Source organism: Dermacentor andersoni, chromosome 11, assembly GCF_023375885.2.
Source record: "Dermacentor andersoni chromosome 11, qqDerAnde1_hic_scaffold, whole genome shotgun sequence".
Lineage (NCBI taxonomy): Eukaryota > Metazoa > Arthropoda > Arachnida > Ixodida > Ixodidae > Dermacentor > Dermacentor andersoni.
The window spans coordinates 33,772,689-33,786,093 of record NC_092824.1 but is presented as its reverse complement, the minus strand read 5'-3'; the positions used below and the strand labels follow the sequence as shown (position 1 = coordinate 33,786,093).

General features: G+C 45.6%; 2 protein-coding genes across 3 annotated transcripts in view; both read right to left on the bottom strand.

The window, feature by feature from the left end:
* Positions 1-342: 342 nt before the first annotated feature.
* Positions 343-3,744, bottom strand: LOC140213975 (uncharacterized). The gene is made up of 2 exons (XM_072285177.1): positions 3,397-3,744; positions 343-444 (listed from the first exon to the last, which is right to left on the bottom strand). Exons 1-2 carry the CDS (start codon positions 3,742-3,744, stop codon positions 343-345), a joined length of 450 nt encoding a protein of 149 aa, XP_072141278.1.
* A 5,390-nt stretch (positions 3,745-9,134) lies between these two features.
* Positions 9,135-13,405, bottom strand: part of Fim (plastin-2 fimbrin) — a 59,146-nt gene continuing 54,875 nt past the window's right edge. For both annotated transcript variants that reach the window (XM_050167244.3, XM_072285323.1), the window contains one exon: positions 9,135-12,950. In XM_050167244.3, the coding sequence (XP_050023201.2) occupies positions 12,759-12,950 (192 nt within the window). In that variant the 3' untranslated portion in view covers positions 9,135-12,758. The remainder of the gene's footprint in view (positions 12,951-13,405) is intronic.

The window sequence follows — 13,405 nt, the reverse complement described above, 5'->3', positions numbered from 1 at the left end:
TAAGCTCAATACACCTTGAGTATAACCTGTAGAGCTTTGTACAGCATACATAACGTCGGGCCATCTCGTGTGGCCGTTGCGACCGTGTCGTCTGTTAGCGGAGGCCTTGGTAGCGCTTCATGAACACGCAGCCAACTTGAGGCGGGTTCTCAATGGTTTCGCTAAGGGGTAGGCGCCTTAGCGCTTTGGCGTATTGGTGCTTGCTTCCGGGGCGCTACACGAGGTGGTAGCCATAGGCCTACATCTTAATGCACCATCAGGTCATACGGGGTGACAGCGTCTGCCGAATCTGCTTCTGCGGCCCCAGGATGCCCATAAGCGGCCTGTGATCAGTTAAAATGGTCACATGTCTGCCCGCGATATACTGATGAAAATGGCTGGCACCATAGACGATGGCCACTCCTTCACGATCGAGCTGAGAATAACTGCGAGCTGAGGCACCAGCTGGGCGAAACCCAAAGCAAATCCAAGCAAAGAGCCGACATGCACAGACTTTTGCACTAAGTGAAAGGGGCGGCGAGCGAGAAGCAAATCGTCATGAAACTGCGACTAGTACCTCCCGCAACGACCGATGGTTGAGCCCGGCCGGTACACCGGCAGTCCTAGTCCCAACTTAGATGAATACTTTAGTGAGACGGAAACCAGAACGGCACTCCAAGGACTCAATGGCAAGTCAGTCCCAGGACCGGACAGTGTTAACAACAAAACGCTCAAAAACCTGGACGACAAATCTGTCACTATACTCACGGGCTATATGAACAAGTGCTGGAGAGAAGGCCGCATACCGGAGCAGTGGAAGAGGTCCAAGGCTATCCTCATACCCAAGCCCGGAAAGCCGTTGAGTTTGGATAACCTCGGCCCAATCTCTCTCAAGTTGTGCGTGGGTAAGGTCTTGGAACACACCTTCCTGAACCGTATAAACAGCCATCTAGAAGAGATGGAAGCCTACCTCCACACCATGATAGGCTTCCAATCCCGCAGGATGTCATGTTGCAACTGAAGAACCAGATCCTTGACGACAAGACAAGAAACACCAGAGCCATCCTAGGACAAGACCTGGAGAAAGCATTCGACAACGTCGCTCACGAGTCGATCCTGAAACAAGTGTCAAACCTGAACCTGGGGGAAAGAGCCTACAACTACGTGAGGGACTTTCTGAACGATCGCAAGCCACCCTGACGGTTGGCGACCTCGAGTCCGAAGAACGAACCCAGGGAAGTGCAGGTACCCCCCAGGGCTCAGTTATATCTGGTAGCACCCGCCGTGGTTGCTCAGTGGCTATGGTGTTGGGCTGCTGAGCACGAGGTCGCGGGATCGAATCCCGGCCACGGCGGTCGCATTTCGATGGGGGCGAATTGCGAAAACACCCGTGTACTTAGATTTAAGTGCACGTTAAAGAACCCCAGGTGGTCGAAATTTCCGGAGTCCTCTACTACGGCGTGCCTCATAATCAGAAAGTGGTTTTGGCACGTAAAACCCCATAATGTATATCTGATAGCACATGATACCACAACCAGCACAGCCAGAAAATGCAAATACCTAACAAAATCAGAGACACCATTACGGTGGCAAACATCCCAAGAAACATGCACCCCGATTACAACCGAGGTAAAAGAAAGGCAAGAGCCTAGGCTCTGCTCCGTTCATTCGGCAGGGAGAGAAACGCGCGCTTTGTCGACGCAGCCGAATATTCGAACGGCCAAAAATACACCGCCGTCGTCATAGACACAAACTCCGAAATCAGAACCACATGCAGTGTACGCACCACACTCGGAAATAGCGGAGGAAGTAGCGAGCGCACTGGCCCTCACAGAAAAGGAATGCGAAGTCGTACTAAGCGACTCGCAAACGGCAGTAAAGAATTACGCCAAAGGTAGAATTTCCAAGGAAGCCCTGTCTATTCTGGCCAAAGCGGGCAGATCCAAAACCGCGAGCTCGAGCATCATATGGCTCCCGTGCACGTCACCACGGAAGGCGACGCGCTCCCGAACCTAAACCAGACGGCGCACCGGACGGCGCTAGACATGGCCCGCCGCGCCGAACAGGGCAACGCCTCTCGCACGATAGCGAACACTCCTCGCGCAGAACGGAACAGGCTCACCAGATACAACGACATAACCAGTGCATATCTAAACGCCAGAAGGATATACCCACCGCCGAGTCCCAAATTGAACAGGAGATAGGTCGTCGCCTGGAGACAAATCCAGACGAACACCTTCCCTAATACATTCCGTCTGAAACGTATCTTCCCAGATAAGCATCAGGACGACACGTCCAAATTGTGCTAGGAAAGAGCAGCAACACTCAAACACATGCTGTGGGAGTGCAATGTAGTTATAGGAACGATGGCAGTTGCTCCGGAGACCTTGTCATCGAGGTGGGCCGCCGCTCTGCGCAGCTCAGACCTCGGAATCCAGACGTGGGCAGGCCAGCAAGCCCTTGAGGCGGCGCTGAGGCAGGGCCTTGACGTTCCCCCGTGGAAGACCGTTAAACCTTGCAGGACATAGAAGAAAGTTGTATCCATCCATGCAGGTGATAGCGTGCGGGAAGCGAAGGCGATCGCCGCTTCTCCGCCTTGATCGCCTCTTGTGAGAGAACTGCACCCACGCCGTAGGGCGACGCGTCACACGCCAAAAGTATGGGTAACGTCTCGTCGTAGTGCCTGAGCACTACGCTGTCACAGAGCGGCTCCTTCATAGCTTTAAATGCTTTCTGATGGCGTGGTGACCAATTCCAGGGAACGTCATATTTTAGCAGGTTGTAAAGGTCGTTGGCCACCGTTGCTCGGTGTTCCAGGAACCGGTCATACAACGTTAGGAGCACAGGAAAGGATTGAAGCTCGTGCTTGTTGGTTGAAGCGCGTGCCTCCGTTATGGCCTGCACCTCGCCGCTGGTGGAGTGAATGCCTTTGGCATCGATCTGATGACCTAGAAATTACACTTTTCGCACAGCGGAGCAACACGTATTCGTGCTCAAGCGGAGATTCGCGCTAGCAAGCCTTTCCAGAAGAAGGTCTAGGCGAGCTGCATGTTCCTCCCTGGTTGCGCCACTGATGATTACACCGTCCAAGTAGACGCACACGCCAGGGATTCTTTGAAGATGGGATTCCATGTACTTTTGGAACACTGCTGGAGCTGCCGCTATTGCAAATGGTAGTCGCTTAACCCTGTACGGTCCTTTAGTGGTGTTAGGAGTGAGAACTTCTGAAGTTTTCTAGCTTACGTTGAGCTACTGGTACGCTTGGGCTAGGTACAGGGTGCTGAAGATCTTTCCTCCACGTAGTGTACTGAAGACTTCCTGCGGTGTTGGCAGCGGGTATGAGGACGATTATGCCGCCAAGTTTACGGTTAATCGACAGTCCCCGCAAAGACGTAGGCTTCCGTTTTTATTCCTCACTGCGACCAGTGGTGTGGCCCAGTATGAATGCTGCGTAGGCTCAATGATGATATCCTGTTCCAGTTTGTCGAGCTCCCTCTCGTAGGCAGGTTGCAGGGCAAACGGTATAGGTCTGGCCTTCATAAACTTCGGACTAGCGTCCGAGTGAAGCTCGAGGTCCACGGGTGACCCGTTATGTCCAGGCATTTCCACAGAGAAGACAGACTCGTACTTCTGCAGCCGCTCGACCAGCTTTTGCTGCTCGATCGGACGTTCCTCTGCTGCCTGGTTGATGCCGCAGATCGCGATCTTGAGAGCTTCGAACCAGTTTCTGCCCAAGAGACTGTATCCAGTGCCCTTCACAATCATGAAGGGCAGTTTTGCAATAGTGCCATTCTACGCAACTTCTACGTTGGCACTACCTAGAAGTGGCTGGTCTTGTCCTGACCATGTTCTCAGGTGTGTGTTGTCATCCAAACGTGCTGGTGCGTTTCATGGCCATGCGTTGCGGTACGTATTCTCGCTGATGAGCGTGCACGCGGCTCCCGAATCAACTTCAAATTGTATGGGCTGGTGATGGACAGTAAGGTTGACCATGATCTTCGGTAGCGTGCCGAGGTTGACGACATTATGCAAGTCGTACAGCGCTGTTGATGCTGGTGGACTGGGCTGCGTTTCAAATTGCGATATCGTCTTTGTGCCATTCGCGTTCTTATGTCGCTGTGGTGGCCCCTTCGCCTGTCTTTTTCTTCGATAAGCAGGCCTTCTAAATGTGACCGCGCTTGTGGCAGAAATTGTACGTAGCAGCTTGATACGACTCTGCATGGCTGGGGTCTGTGCTGCCCATCGCAACGCCCGCAGTGTTGTGGCTTAGAAGATCGGTCTGCGCTTGCCTAATCGCGACAAACATGGTGAGTCGCCTGGTGAACCGGCTCGATGTTTTTTTCCGGTGCCTCGCTGCTGTTGCCCAGCACTTTCTGCTCGAACAGCAATGTCATAGGCCTTTGTGAATGTCAGGTCACCCTCGGCAAACAGTCTCTGTTGCAGGACATCATTCCGTAGTCCGCACACTAATCGGCCACGCAACATAATGTCCAGTGGAAGCATTGTTACGTTGGCAGGTGGTGCTGTTGACGCCGTTTACCCTCCGGTAGCTGCTGGTGAACTAACCGCTGTGCGTAAAGTCCCGAAGTTCCAGTCGGCGGCAAGGGTCTTCGGCGCCGCGGTGTAGGCGCTTACCGTCTCTCCCTCCAACTGGTCACGTCGTTGGAAGTGAGCTCAGCTGAAGACCTCGGATGGTATCGGGTCGTAGTGTTTCAGAAGTGGTGCAATAATGTCGTCGTAGGCCACTTCAGCTGGGCTGCTTGGCTGCACCAAGGCGCAGACGGTGTCGTACGTCTGCTCACCGCACAGCGTCAGCAGGTGTGCCCTCTTCTTGTTGGCGTCCGTGATGTTGTTAGCCTTGAAGTAAAACTGGAGCCGTCCAAGCCACGATGTCCACGATGCGCCATTAAACTCCAGAGTCGACCCGGTGCGCGCGTTGCCATTGCGTAGTACGACTACAGGTCAACGTGGGCTTGAAACCCATTGCCTCGTCGCCACTGTTATGTGCGCGGTAGCCGTAATAAAAGGCGTTCGGAACATGGCACGGAATTTATTTCATAGGGGCTTGCGCGCAGCGTGGTCCGAAGTCATCTGCGGTTGCTCTCTGTCTGACTCTTGCTCTTTGTGTCTCTCCGGTAGCAGCCGACGGGGAGAGGGTGCGTCATTGGTGGATGGTGCGAGCGGAAGAAGGGGATCTCGTAGACATAACAGAATGCCAATTGAATTAAGAAAACACGCCAAGGTCCTTGGAACACTTAATTATTCGACATGTTTTAGAAGCCGTTCCACTTGACTTGATCAATAAGAGTGAGGCAATAATCCTTAGATTGGATTGCACGCAAGACCTCTCAGAACTGAAATGTGTATATTCGTTACGCCAAAGAGCACAGAAAGCTCACCGAAACAAAAGGACATATTAATGTACAAGATAACCATTCCACTGTCTCCTTCTCATGTGACCATACCTGGAATTTAGATCTCCGGCCTACTGTTGAAGCGACCTCAATTGCAGTAAAGCAGATTCCAATGCTGCACCTTGTTCTATTCTTTTCTTTTCTACTGCAAAACTGCTTTCCTCTGCAGATACATCCATTTATTTCCATATTATATGTCACCGTCCATAGTGGCTTGACCAGGAAAGAAGAGGCAATACAGTGCAGCTTCATACGGCCGTCAAATTATTGTCTCACATCGCAGACACGTGAGCATACCAAAGCGACCACGATGGAACAAACCAACAGACGAGATATTGCCCCTTTTGCCATCTGGATGATGAGCCGGTGGACACAGTAAAGTTGCAGACTAGCCTAGTAGTTCCCATTACTTGGTGCCGTCATGCCACCCAAGTGGGAATCGGCACTCCGGATGAAAGTGGCCTTCAAAAATACCTGAATGGCCTATCAGTGCCTGAATCAGTGCCTGTGCCTTCTGCTGCTGCCCTCGGACCGGGTTTAAGGTCCGTCAAGTTGCTGCGAGCAACTTTTTCCTTATATCCCCCATAAATTGTATGTTTATGGAAATAAAGGCATATTGTATTGTATCATAATGCACATTCCTCTCCTATATCCAGGACGTTTACTTAAGCTCACTGATATGTTCTGATAAGCGGGATACTTTCCCCAATGCCTTTTAATGCCTTGATGTCATCCATGTACAGACGCCTTTTCGCACCACAGTAACACAGTTACGTGCAATCAGTACATATCTGTCACCTTGGTATTAACCAATGGAACAAAACTGATTTTCTAAAGAAAGAAGAAAGCCGAGCATTCCTTATACATATAACTAAAACACCAGAAGCGACATAAAACAAGGTTACCAGCAGTTTCACAATGACTATGTTTGGATTTACACCATAGCAGGCACTGGCGACTATAACATATCTGATGATGGAACAAACTGTCTCACAATCATTGGAAAGAAACTGATTTGGGAAAGGAAGACGTGTTGAGAAACAGCTTTCTACACCTCTTACAGTTACTAGTTCTTCCAAAGAGAAGGGAATATCCCTGGGAGGAACCATTGGTAACATAGCATTCAAGGACATAGAGTCATTTTTTGATATATCAAGAAACAAACAAGCATATCTCTTAATTTAGCGAAAGAGACAATGTGTCAAAGATTTAAAAACTGAAGTGTCCTCATCTAAAGCTTTCTACAATAATGCTTGGAACACCTATTATGGATATATCATGTCCGTGTAGCTTCCTGCCACCTGTAGTTACACCAGTGGTTCTCATTCCAACAATCAGAAATGTTTCTATTAAATTATGTCCGCTGTAATAGATATTTCGAGAAAAAGAACAACATCACAGCATTTAAAGGAAAGCACATACACATTTGCAACACAAAACTTAAATGAAGACAAAAAGCAACTTTGCAGTCAAGGATAGTCAACAAAGAAATTTGTTTGAATGTTCATAAAGAAGAATGTGCACATGCAAGCTCAACAGAAAATCAACTCTCTAGCCAGAGAGTTGATTCTCTCGAGCCAGAGAGTGACTGATTATTTGTGATTCAATTACTCCAAACATCAATTACCACTTTTAGCAGACCTATATGCCTGCAAAAAGACAAGCGATCCTGTGTTACCGTTGCATCAAAGAAGATGATATAAGTCAAATGCACATTACCCTTTGAATGTTATTTCATTAAGGTCACGTGCGACTCACATGACATCTCCTTATGAGTACCACTGAGTGCAGTCCCCTGTGTATGATGCACATAGGCATCCAGACTATCAAGCGATTTGCGATGTTTATGTGAGAACATATGTAGATTCAGATTAAATTCTCATTTTCAGTCTGGAGCCATTAGTCAGCTGTTAACATAGGCAAGTTTAAAGTAACTCCTCTCTTTTTAATGGTGCTTTAGTGGCCCTCAAATACCTCCAATTTCTTGAGGCTCCCCCAAATTCCATCACGAATTTAAATTCTAACCAACAATCTTTTGCCGCATCTTCTTGAACCCCCCTTGCGAAGTTTATTCTCTATCTAGTTTATGCACAATCGCTGTGCTGTGGACCAAGTCGTGCTTCTCTGGTAATTGATTGCGACCCCATTAATTTCCTCACATCTTTATAACTTGTCCAGTGTATTCCCTGTGCCCTCTCTGCCTTTTAAAAGTTTAACTCTGAGAATATTAGTTCTTCTACAAGAACTTTCTTTTCAAACTTAGAGTTTGTTAGTTTTTATTATTTATTAGAACTTGCAGAAATACCCACCTTTATCAGTCTGGCTGCTCATCATACACTACACACTAGTAGTTCTGCAGTTTCATTGCGATTTTTTTTTCTAGCACTTCGTGCATATGGTCGATCACTAAAGCATCATATTTAATGATTAGCCAATTCTTAGGTAATTAACTGCCTCTACTGCCACAGGAAGTGCAACTTGAGGGATGACAGGGTTGTAGATGGCAGGATGAGTTATGGTACAATTCAACTAAAGTGTTTCTAAACTTCACAAATACGCTCCAAACACAATCATTATTGTGCATCGCTTTAAATCAGATTACATTTTCAAAATGTTGTGGAAATACACCTGATTTCTCCTTTAGAGTGAGAGTGTGCCAATAAATTGGATGAAGTTATTGCATTTTTGTAGTTTGGTGTACAAATTTTTCTTTTTATGCCTGATGAGATTAATGACAGGGCCTCCAGCAGAAAGAAATGTCTGCTTATAGCCCGACTATTTTATACCTTCAATATGTCTAAACAATGCTCAAGTAAGTTATACATGGTGCTGGTCAAAGCAAGACCATTCGGAGATTATTACTTATGCTGCATTTTGGTGCAAGATCTGTGGGCCATTTGTGCACCAAACAGAAGTCAAAAGAAAACGGCAAACCGAGTAAGGCTGGTATGTATCTATCATAGCATGTATTTAACATGGTATGTATTGGTCAGAAACCACATAAGCGAATGTATTTCGTGCATGCATTATTTTGTGGTGATGCTTTATCCAATTTAATGTATTGAAGCAACACAGAGCAGGCTTACAATTTCCGAATAGCTGACGTTCAAACAACACAAAAGCACATGTTCAAAGGTTCTTGCACTGCTCCTCCATCGCAATATCTCCGCCACGCCTGGGAATCTGCTATGTCCCCCAAAACACTTGCGCCACTGCAGTTTGTATTGGGTTTTGAAATGTAGCGTGGTTTTCCGTCTTTCCTCTTATGCATATAATGCGACGTAGTCACCACAACAAGCCAGCAAATGCTATAGCGTGAAAGCTGAAATTTTTAGTGCACTGCAAGCGAAAGGCCGTGCTCACAAAGTTTCACCCATCTATAAAACAGTATACAACACGACCCCTCACTTAAGGAGCATGCATTGCTGCATTGCCATAAAAGAAATGAGATGTAAGAATAGCACTAACAAGATATCCGACTTTTCCTTCCTCAAATACACTTTCACTGACTTAGCCATACAGTGTGCAGTGGTATTCCCCTAAAGCGACAGATCGGGAATCTGGTCCAAAGTTTATATTGCGTGGCTCGAACAAGCAATTATGGTTGTTGTGAAAAAAAAAAAAACATTAAGTCTAAAAAATGTTGCAAGACCACAAAAATTGGCAATATTGCGATGATCACTGAGTGCATCGTTCACTGCAGACAAAACAAAACAAGAATAAATTTACTCTAGAAGTGAGTAAGAAGTTGTAGACTTTATTTCAGCATAGAAAAAAGAAGGCACATACAGCATTTGGACGAAAGAGCAGCTTTGCATGAGCAATGGCCAGCCAGACAATTGAAAAAGTCACTCTTTCACACTGGACGCCAGGAGGCTTAACTCAGGGCCGCGTACAGACTAGGGAAGCATGCTGTGCTGCTAAGCGAAGGCACCTTTTAGCCCATTTTCCAAAGTTTGAAGCCACTACAAAAAATTTACTGACAATATATGAGGCCTGACATAAGCATATGAGGAGAATCAGTTCATTTTGATAAGACTACCAGTAAGTGGCAGTTATCACGAGTAGCACAATGCTATGAATACCTGATAAAAGTTTGTGCAGGCAAAAGTTCTCTGCAGTGAAGTTCATCCGAAATAGTTCCCTTTGAAAAAGTGACAGGGAACTTTGAAGGCCCCTCACCAGACCTTAGTGGAATATCTGCATATGCACTGGAACATGTAAACAACCTTCCAGGGAGCATCTTTACTGCAAGAATTTTTCCAATTGATTCTTTATCACAGGAGATGGGAGAAACTGAAATGTAGTGTTGCGATGCTATCAGGAGTTGTGAGCTTCCCTACCAACATGGGCACTTCCATTTGCCTTGCCTAGCATTTGCAAGTGACATTCCCTCTCTACTTTCACCCATACCAGAGCCAAGGGACCTTGTCACGTTTAAGTCATAAACCCCGCCTCTCTTCTTTTTTGCGACGTTGCTGGCAGTGACTTACATAGAAGCGTTTACGCCTGCGACCATCATTTCTAGGCAGATTCCTTTGATTGGAAAGGCACACAGGCTTTCATCCAAAATTTTCTGCTGTTCACATGCAGTGCAGTGGCTTGATACTTTGGAGACAATTGTCATTTACAATCTTTGCACCCCACTCGTCTTTTTAAAATGCTCAAATCTGGTGAGAAGCCCTTAACAGTATTAGATGAAGCATAGTTTATAAACTCATCTGAATGCTTTCAAAATATTCTGGAATTAAATGCACCATTCTTTCTCAACCTTTCGATGCCAGGAGCATAATGAATTGGCACCGTTTGCACTGGCTGCACATAAGACAGGCCAGCCATGTCACTGAAGCTTAGCCTTGCTGCTTGTGGATCCTGCATACTGTACACACAAGAGCACAACCTTCTCAATACTTGTGCCTTTGCATACTTGCCTACAGGGGCCTTGATTCATTAGAAAAAAAAATACAACCCCTCACATCAGATGTGTGGGTTCTGTGTGGTGCCTGCCCAACACAGCCTGTGGAATGTTGAAAGAGAATCTGATCCTCTACAAAAGAGAATCCACGATGTGCCACCAAACAGCGTGCGCAAGATTCAAAGACAGAAAACGTCTGCCGGTCATAAGCACACCAAGACAAGTTAAACTCACGAGAGGAATTGGTCCCTAAGGACCACATTCAGCAACTGCAAAGCATTCTGGGTTGCTGCTGTCAGGAGGCACATGATTCAATATGGGCTAATACGTCATAAAAAAGCAGGCCCGCCGATGTCATAAACTGCAACAAAATTACAACCAAGCTTGGAGTCAACAGCATTGTAAATAATACATTAGCTTCTCTTCCATCCGAAATCAAAACTAAGCGTGGTAACACACTGAAGTCATGGAAATGGTACAAACATAATACACAGCTGATTACAAAAAAAGAAAAATTATTTACAGTATACACACGTCTTGATAGATCAACAAATCAAAGAGGGGCGTTCTGACAGCAGACCCTGTTCTCTAGCTAGATTTTAAGACATGTAGCAAAAAGTGTTCTCAGCCGATTGCTACATTCTTATCTTCAAGCACATTCACAACCACTTAAGGACCATGATGTGAAAAAGCATGGCTTGTCTATATTCTCCACCTATCTCCACCCACTGCAGATTAGAAGACTCCATAACAGCTTGATGCATAAGGCCTCAGGCACACGTGGTCACAAAAGCCAACATTCAGCTCGCAGCAGTAATTAATTTCCACATTTCGCACATCACATTGAAAATGCAAAATCAACAGCTGTCTATGTGCATGGAAAAATATGCTGCTATACACAAAATTTCAGCAGAACGTCAAACATATTTATCAATTTTGAAGCATAATATCTACTCATGCTATTTGCACTAAAGTTCCCTTACATCTTAAATTGCAGAACAGCAGTAGCACAATTGCCTAAATTGCAAGAAAATGAAAACCGTAAAGCAATGCCAACAAGTATGGTGAGCCTAAAGGATAAATGGATCAACTCTCATTAGTGTGCCTATGCAGATCAATTAAATTGATGGACAGTTTTTCTATGCATTGTTAAACATTTCTGTTGGAATTTTATGAGCAACATCATGCACCACTTGAAATTATGAGTGAATTTTGACCATTTGTCAGATTTTACAATTTTCAGCACAATGAGGAATCTGTAAAAATGGAACCTCAACTGCAGGTATCTTTCAATTTAGCCACCAGTACTTGTAGCACTTAAACAAAAAGACTAAAAATTTGTGCTTTGGTCTACTCGGCAACATATTTTCTAAATGACAGCAACAATGAATACGTAGGAGCTTCTCGCGGATTGTCAATTTTCTGATTCGATGTGTAGGCTGTTTTAACAATGCCTCAAACAACAGTAGATGCTGATGAGTGAGTTTTGATAATTGTGTTAGACTACTATTAAGTCCAACTTTATTTTTCCCACTCTGGGTTGCTTTTATGCATCCGCACTTTGACAGTGTATGTACAAGCTATTTAGAGAAACCTTCCTATCATATGGGGTTTTCACTCACAAAGAGCAAACAGTCTATTCAGGCCAGCCTTTGACCACCGAAATGAGTGTTGCTAATCAACAACTACATGTGAAGGACAATCATTGCCACTTGTTGAGACTGTTGCAGTAGACTTCCTTCACAGGCTGCTGTTGTGCAGTTTTCAATAGTATAGTAACCTTTCTTTTCCCTCTGTGTTTCAATGCCTAGTTGTACAAGTGAGCACTGATTTAGTTATTTTTACTACATAAATTGATAAGCTAAACAAGTCTTTTTATCGTGATTTTGCTTCAGCATAGCATACCTCAGCTCAGCTGTACGCAAGGTCTCATATTTATGCAGGGTAGGTTCTCACAGAGTAAATATGACCAGTATGTGTTTCTGCAACTTCAAAGCTAAAAAAAGCTCAGTAAACTGAAGTTAAGCAATATTAAGTGATGAGAAAAGTATTTCGAGCCTTCTCACAGTTTGTCGAGTCATTTCTTACCCCCATACATCTGTCTGCCTTTGTTAGCAGTTAGGTTTCTTTATGTGTGGCAAACTTCAGCAAAGCATCGCTTCTCAGCCACTGATGGCATGCGACTCCTTTTCACTGAAAGGTTGAAAGGCTAAAGTCAGCGTCACCAGGACCATATGCTTATAAGTACAGTGAGCCTCTCTCTCTCTCTCTCTCTCTCTCTCTTGTGAACTTTGCCTTTCAGAGTGGATATATTGAGCCACAATATCATGCAACGATGACAGTGGCTAGAACACTGATGCGAGAAACAAAGGCCATGCAAGGCCTGAATGATGCTACTGTCGGAGCACAGCACACTGATGTACAATATGTCAACAGGCTAAGCACAACTTCTACTGCTTCTGTTCCTGTTCCTGCTGCTGCTGCTTCTGCCCAGGCACGTAGTCCCTGGCCATGAGGCAGGCGAACACAGTCATGACCATCTTGTGCTTGCCCTCGGCAATGTCCTCCGGTAGCGCATAGATGCGGGCACCTTGTTTGCGTGCCATCGAAATGGCATACTTGGCATTTGCAAGGCGCTCCTCCTACAGGCAAAGGAAACATTTTTTCAAATAGATTTATGTATGTGCGCACAACATGGGTCGTCGAAGTGAAGTTCAGATGTAACTCTGACTGCCTTCTGCTCAGAAAGACTTCCTTGCCATTTAAGATATGACATCAGACATTGACATTTCAAAAACGACATTGGGAATGAAAACACAGCTAATCAGCTGTCACTAACAATATTCAGAGAGGCACAAGGTGTCACCTAGAAACCTTTGTGCATTTGCAGGCGAGAAGAAATGCCTTTTTTTAAACGAAGGAAGCATGCTTTTGGCTATGACAGAAAAGTGACATTTAAATGCCATAAAACGTACCAGTCATATGCACTATGTACTGGTAACCCAGTTTAATGAAATGAATAATGCCAGTGATGTTCCGTATTTAGAGATAGCTTTGGGAAAACTTGTTTGCAGGCAAATCAACTGGCTTAAAATTC